The 7,563-nt window shown below is 42.3% G+C and overlaps 2 protein-coding genes across 2 annotated transcripts; one reads left to right on the top strand and one right to left on the bottom strand.

The window, feature by feature from the left end:
• Positions 1–193: 193 nt before the first annotated feature.
• On the bottom strand, positions 194–3,006 carry LOC104827661. Its single transcript, XM_010560877.2, has 7 exons — positions 2,639–3,006; positions 2,299–2,366; positions 1,919–1,985; positions 1,660–1,814; positions 1,408–1,478; positions 565–633; positions 194–345 (listed from the first exon to the last, which is right to left on the bottom strand). Exons 1-7 carry the CDS (start codon positions 2,891–2,893, stop codon positions 209–211), a joined length of 822 nt encoding a protein of 273 aa, XP_010559179.1. The 5' UTR covers positions 2,894–3,006; the 3' UTR covers positions 194–208.
• A 1,294-nt stretch (positions 3,007–4,300) lies between these two features.
• LOC104827694 (probable galactinol--sucrose galactosyltransferase 4) lies at positions 4,301–7,297 on the top strand. Its single transcript, XM_010560917.1, has 4 exons — positions 4,301–5,761; positions 5,836–6,013; positions 6,108–6,475; positions 6,612–7,297. The coding sequence occupies exons 1-4, from the start codon at positions 4,301–4,303 to the stop codon at positions 7,182–7,184; spliced, it is 2,580 nt and encodes an 859-aa protein (XP_010559219.1). The 3' UTR covers positions 7,185–7,297.
• The last annotated feature ends 266 nt before the right edge of the window (positions 7,298–7,563 follow it).

Raw genomic sequence — 7,563 nt, 5'->3', positions numbered from 1 at the left:
TCTTACTATGTTTTGAGGCACTTTTAACAAGTTTGGATGCACTCTAAATATGTTTCGATGTGCTCTAAACATGTTTCGACTGTTGAAGAACAAAGAAATGGAGTACATGAGGTTGGAGATTCTGCAGACTATGAAGAAGAAAAAAAACTGCCCAGTAAAACAACTTAGAACGAAAGCATATAGTTGCTATAATATAAGGGAATGGTAGCTAAAGTCTGTTAATCTGCGGAGAGAAGTCGCTGACCTGTTGGAGACGGTCCATAGTCCTCAAAGGCCTGGAGAATTCAAAGTAATAAGTTCCTTTCTGACCAGCAGACGTGTAAGGGCTGTCATCATCTACAAAGCCTGTTTTATAAACTATAACGATAAGTAGCCAGGGGATACACCTGATCTAAAACTGAAAGACTTGAGCATATCATATAGACAGTAGAACACATCGTTAAAATCCAACTCTACTCCTGGAAACCTGATGAGAATTTCTCAGTTAAAAACATGATTTTGATCACCAACAAGGCTGATATCTCTGCAGCAGATACACATCGAACAAAGTTTATGTATACTAACCCGAGTAAGTGGTGAAGCTGCTATGCCACCATGCTCCATGCCAGTCATTCTGAGCACTAGAATCATTTCCTGCAAGATGAATAGATCCGAAATTGTTTGGCTGAGATATGCAGGTATATGGGGAAAAATAAAAATGTCAGGATGAAGCTCTTCAAGCGCTTAAGTAACATACCACTAGATACTCGAAGGAATATAAGGAGTTATTCTTTTGGACGATAAAATTTTTCTCATGACGAAAGCAAGGAACCTACATGGCCTTCCTATGCACAAGCTAGTAAGCATTCGCCAGAATATATGGTACACAGTATATCAGTGCTAAAGAAAAAAATTGATCTGTCGTAATTTGATGTGGCATTTGAGTAATCTAAACAACAAATCACAGGCCAAGCAAACCAGTAAAGCTGGCAAAAATGCCACAAAGGTTTACAAATAAGGTAAAAAAGGAAACCCTGCAAACAAATCATTTACGAGGTCGGCTTGATAGAAGATAATTGGGAGTCAAGAAATTCAAGATCAATGAAAAGGGATGTTCAAGCAAATACAGTAGGTCAAACCGGTATACAGTTCCATCTATTATGATTTCGTGGAAGCCACCGTGGAGTTGTAGAAAAGAAAAATAGAGATTAACAGAAAGATTTGGCATTGATTACCATAACATGTATGTATGACGAGCATATTAGTGGACACATCATATTCTTGCGGTCAATTCACAATTGTTAGTGGAATATGTCAATATCAGTTTTGGGCACAAAACACGCCTCCACATATAGAGGGGAACATGAATATATCAATCATCAAAAAAAGATCAAAATTTTGGAATGATCAACCAAATTCCAGGAGTACCTGAAGGGCCAAGACCATCAAGGTATCTGCAATGTGGGTTCCAGGAATACACGTCAACTAAATGACCAAATCTGTTCACATGAAAGACATAAGTTAGCAAAAAAAAAAAAAAGGTATTCACAGAAGATCCACTGAATCGAACCAGTCATTCACCACGATATGTGGGCAAAACATCAGATGATATAATACAAGATCAAAGAAGAAGAGATAAAACAACTAAAGATCATGTACTCCAAAAAGAGTTCAAATTACCTATCACCCCCATTCCCTTCCCTGTTATCGATTGGATTACCACCATAAAGACGACCTGGAATCGCATTGCCTATGGAGAAATGCATAATATCAACCTCATAGCCTTTGCAAGTCTTGCTGGTACAAGAGTCCGTCCCTTCTTTACAACCGCCCATCTAAGGATGGAAGAGACTGGTGTTAATTTTCGTATAGAAAGAATATATACGCAGCTCAATAAACATACATTCAAACAAAACTCTACAACCAGGTGAAATCTTACATTGTGATAAGTAGCTTGATCACCGATCTGAAACATGAGAGAAACTGAAGGGCACTTGTTGCTTTCACTGGATTGAAGAAAGCAATGCATTAAAACAGTGGTTGACAGAAGAATATGAAGCACCCAATAATGTAAAACTAACAATTAACAAAGCGAGCATCGTTCCAGAGTGATCTGAAGCAACATTATCACTAATTTAATTACCCAGATGCTAATCAAAAAGCTACATTCTTATAAACAGAATTTAACTAGAGTGAAATCAAAATAAAAGATAAAGATTACTAATGTGTTAACAGGCTTTTGCACCCAAAAATTCACGTCGAAATCGAAGTTGCTTTTATGTGATAGATCCCTTTTCCTTCGTCGGAAAGCACACTTACCCTTTACTGTAGGCGTAATTCCCATCAATTTCCAGCATAAAGAACATATCATGACCATCATGCAGAGCCTGTAAATAGAAACCAACCACGAAACGTTAAAAGGCGATTAATCCGACCCGGAATAAGCGAGATCCAGATTTATCGAATCCAAATCAAAGCGCATATAGCAGCTTAGAGTATAAAATCCCATGAACTCTGCATCAGCGACACTCAATCCAATCGCCAACAAGTGGATCATGACGCATCAAAAAGTTTCTCGCTAACTTCGACAATCAACTCAAACTACAGAGATTTTCCACCACCGGCATCAAACACAGCTAATGCAAACCGACACGTTTACCTTGACAACCATCTTGCCGGCGGCGTACTCGTGGTCGGCGTCGGGATCAAGAGCGGGCCGGAGGGGGAACTCGGAGCCATCAATGTCCTTCCAGTCATCGGGGCGGCCGTCGAGAGTGACAATACCGGGCCGGAAATCGGCCATGACTCGGATCTCGGACTCCGAGTCGCAGCTCCACTCGCCCGATTCCTGGTGCGATACAACCGTCGCCGGGCCGACGAAGAGGAGCCATGCGAGAACCAGGATGCGAAGCATTTCCAAAGGTCGAGAGAGTATCCCAATAAGGAATTCTCTGATTGACTAATGACTATTTACGCCACCCGAAGTGAAAAATCCCTGGGCCTGGAGCTTGACTTGTCAGCAGCGCTTAGGAGGGCGACGCTGATATATTACGGAGACGCACCAAAGAAAAACATCATTATCACTAAACAACTCTGTTAATTATGATTATAAATATGATTAACCCAAAACAGGTTATGCTTCCCCTTGCTTTTTTGCAATTGATTTGGTATGAGTGTATTATAACACGTAAGGTTAAGTCCAGGAGAAATGATCCAACAACGTTATGACATGGCATTTCCGTTGATATTATGGATATACAACTGTATCTTTATCAGACAAACACATGCGATTCCGATGTCCATGGTTCTAAATCCTTTATTATTATTACTTCTTAATTATAATTATAATGAATTAATGGTTTCTTTCCGGTCTTGTTTTATGAAAATTTTATCACCGCCTTCAATATATATATATATATATTTAAGAGGTGAATACCAACCAAATCGTTTAAAATTTTTGAACGAATCAAACGGAATTTAAAAAAAATTGAAAAATCAAAATTAAATTAAAATCGAGTATGATATAATAAATGATTAATACATATTTTAATAATAGAATCTAAGGAGCCCAGCCCTCCAAAAATATATTATATTTTTCCCCCTTTTTTTTGGGAATACAAATCATCAGATTTCAAAAAGGGCCTGATGAGGTTGTGACGACAACTTGCAACGTGAGCCACGTAATTTAGAGTGCCCATAAACCCCACGAGGCACATGTCTCGGCCCAAGCCCACTGAGATTTAAAAAAATATATTATTTTACCAATTAACTGAAATCCAATTAAGCGATTTCTTTCCTTTTGTGCTGTTGTAAATTCCTAACTCAATATTTAACACCGATCTCATAAACATAACTCTCCGCTTTACACAACGGTCCAAATCCCGCCATCTTAACTTTGGTGAAATATAGAATATATTATTAATCGAAATAAAACATTGTTATCCGGAATCAAGGAAGACGTGAATATTATTATCTGTAATCAAGGAAGACGTTGATATATATATTATCCGGAATCAAGGAGATATAAATATTCTGTATTCTAATTACACAATTTAAATCTTGCCGGCTCTTAAGTTTAGTCAAGTGTATATACGGTATCCAGAAATTTACGACGTAGCAAACTCATCATCATCATTTTGTAAAATCTGCAGTTGCCTTTTGTACTAATCCAAGATTTTATATGTATCTTGATTTTCATATATCGAATCTGTATAAGTTTATAGTCTTATAGATATATACATACGAATCATACTGATCTTCTTTGTTCATTCATATCAAATACCCAAAAACTCTTAAATCTTACTTCGACTTGCTTGAAACAATGGATTTCCTTCCTGTGAAAGGAGTTGATGAGAAGCCCTTTGACCTAAACGACGGCGTTTTCGCTGTTAACGGAGTTCCTCTGCTCTCCGACGTTCCCGACAACGTCGTTTTCAGTCCCTTCTCGACGGTATGTGTAACCTCGGTCTCCGACGCGCCTCCTGAGATTGTCCAGCGCGTGGAGTCCACCTCCCTCAAAGGTGGGTTCTTCGGTTTCACCCAACATGAACCGTCGGATCGTCTGTCGAACTCTCTGGGGAGATTCGACGGTCGTGATTTCCTGAGCGTGTTCCGGTTTAAGACGTGGTGGTCGACCCAATGGATAGGGAAATCCGGGTCGGATCTCCAGTTGGAGACCCAATGGATCGTCCTCAACGTCCACGAAATCAAATCCTACGTCGTCGTCATCCCCATCATCGAGAAATCCTTCCGGTCATCTCTGAACCCCGGAAATGGAGGCCAAGTCATCATCACGGCGGAGAGCGGCTCCACCTCCGTCAAAGACTCGTCCTTCCGGGCAATCGCGTACGTACACGTGTCCGACAACCCGTACAACCTCATGAGAGAAGCGTTCAGCGCCATTAGGGTTCATCTCAACACGTTCAGGCTTCTGGAAGAGAAGCAATTGCCTCGCATCATCAACAAGTTCGGGTGGTGCACTTGGGACGCTTGTTACTTAACGGTCGAACCGGCGAGTCTCTGGCATGGCGTTAAGGAGTTCTGTAATGGAGGGGCATGTCCGAGGTTCGTCATCATCGACGATGGTTGGCAGAGCATCAACTTCGACGGCGATGATTCTGGTAATGACGCAAAGAATCTCGTTCTTGGCGGTGAACAGATGACAGGAAGGCTTCACCGTTTGGACGAAGGTGAAAAGTTCAGAAGGTACAAGGGTGGGTCTTTGTTGTCTGAAAACGCTCCTCCTTATAAACAGGACAAGCCCAAGATGTTGATCAACAAGGCCATCGAGATCGAACGAGCCATGAAGGAGAAGAACAACCTGGTCGAGGCCGGTGAAACTGATTTGGAGTGTCTGAATCTGAAAATCCAGATGCTGAAACAAGAACTTGAAGAGATATTCATGCAAGATTCAGACAAGGAGGAGTTATCATCATCATCCTGTTGCAGATCTGAGGAGAACTGTGTGGAAAACACTGGACTAGAGGCTTTCACCAGAGACTTAAGAACAACCTTCAAGAATCTGGATGACATCTATGTGTGGCATTCGATTAGCGGTGCTTGGGGTGGTGTGAAGCCAGGGATCGAAGGTCTAGACATTGAAGTTGTTCCATGCAATCTATCTCCTGGTCTGGACAGGACAATGCCGGATCTGGCCGTAGACAAGATCGTTGAAGCCGGTATTGGCCTTGTTCATCCTTCCCAGGCCAGGAAATTCTACAACTCTATGCATTCTTATCTTGCAAATGCTGGAATCACCGGTGTCAAAGTCGATGTCATTGAAGTAAGTTATCACCAAAATCTATACCGAGTTTCCTTTTTTCTTTGTTCTTATATCAGATATATTTTCGTGGGCAGAAACTCGAGTATGCCTCGGAGGATTACGGAGGAAGGGTGGAGCTTGCAAAGGCGTATTACGATGGATTAACGGATTCCATGATTAAGAATTTCAGCGGAACTGAACTTCTCGCCAGTATGCAACAATGCAATGACTTCTTCTACCTCGGAACTAAGCAAATCTCATTCGGAAGAGTCGGTAAGTCATTGGAATCTCTCTCGTGCGATAGTTAGACCGTCTATTGATATACTATCGATTTCTCTGTGTGTGTGTGTGTGTATGTATGATACAGGGGATGATTTCTGGTTCCAAGATCCAAATGGTGACCCAGAAGGCGTGTATTGGCTGCAAGGGGTGCATATGATACACTGTTCGTACAACAGCCTATGGATGGGTCAGATGATTCATCCGGACTGGGACATGTTCCAGTCGGACCACGTCTGTGCCAAGTTCCACGCCGGTTCGAGAGCCATCTGCGGTGGACCGGTCTACCTGAGCGACTCACTCGGTCATCATGACTTTGGTCTCATCAAGCAGCTTGTCTTCCCCGATGGAACCATCCCAAGATGCATCCACTATGCACTTCCCACCAGGGATTGCCTCTTCAAGAACCCTCTCTTTGATCAAGAGTCTCTCCTCAAGATCTTCAACTTCAACCAGGTAATCAAAAGCTCCCACCTTTACATTATTTTTTGAAAACTTACTTCCAACCCATGATTCTGATAAACAATCCGAGAAACCCCTTTTGATTTTTTTTTTCTTGCAAAGATTAGTAATTTTTTATTTTCATTTGCAGTATGGAGGTGTAATAGGAGCATTCAACTGTCAAGGAGCAGGCTGGGACCCAGAGAAGCGGAGAATCGTGGGACACAAGGAATGTTACAAACCAGTTCAAGGATCAGTTCATGTCACTGACATCGAATGGGACCAAAGCCCACGCATCCCTTCTTCCGACATGACCGTACCCGATCGGTACATTGTGTACTTGCAGCAATCCCAACGGATCCTCTTCGCCACCCTTACCTCCGACCCCATCGAAATTACCATAATGCCCTCTTCGTTCGAGCTCTTCAACTTCGTCCCTGTTCGTCGCTCGGGGGCTGGCGTGGAATTCGCCCCGATCGGGCTGACCGACATGTTGAATTGTGTCGGAACGATCCAAGAGCTGGAGATGGATGGTTCGGATGTCAGGATCCGAGTGAAGGGAGAAGGCAAGTTTTTGGCGTATTCGGGCAAAGCTCCCAAAGAGTGTGCGGTGAATGGAGAGAGTGTCGAGTTTGGTTGGGAAACTGAGACTGGAAAGCTGAGCTTCGACGTTGAATGGGTCGAGGAGGTCGGTGGAGTCTCCGACATCGTTTTGGTCTTCTAGTCGCTTGAATTTTCAGCAGAACACTATGACTATTTGCTAAATTAGTGATTACCAAGTACGGATTTGCTGTTATTTTCTACGTTCGGATATGAGAAGTTTGTGTTTTTCTCTTATTATTAGGGGTGTCAATTGTGGCCGAGGCCCGAAGTCCGGCCCCGCGTGACCCAACCCGAAAAATAGCGGGTTTCGGGCCGAGATATTGAGGCCCGAAAATTTTTCGGTTTTCGGGTCGGACTCGATTTGGGTTTCGGACTCAGATTCGGGCAGCTCGAAAAAATCCGATTTTAAAAAAAATAATCTTAAGAAAAAAAAAAATATATATATATATATATATTAACAAAGAAAATCGTGCGGACAGGCCCGGTCTCGTCCGGCCCGG

Source organism: Tarenaya hassleriana, unplaced genomic scaffold (assembly GCF_000463585.1).
Source record: "Tarenaya hassleriana unplaced genomic scaffold, ASM46358v1 Cleome52, whole genome shotgun sequence".
In the NCBI taxonomy this organism is placed as follows: domain Eukaryota; kingdom Viridiplantae; phylum Streptophyta; class Magnoliopsida; order Brassicales; family Cleomaceae; genus Tarenaya; species Tarenaya hassleriana.
This window is presented reverse-complemented; position numbering and strand designations above follow the sequence as displayed.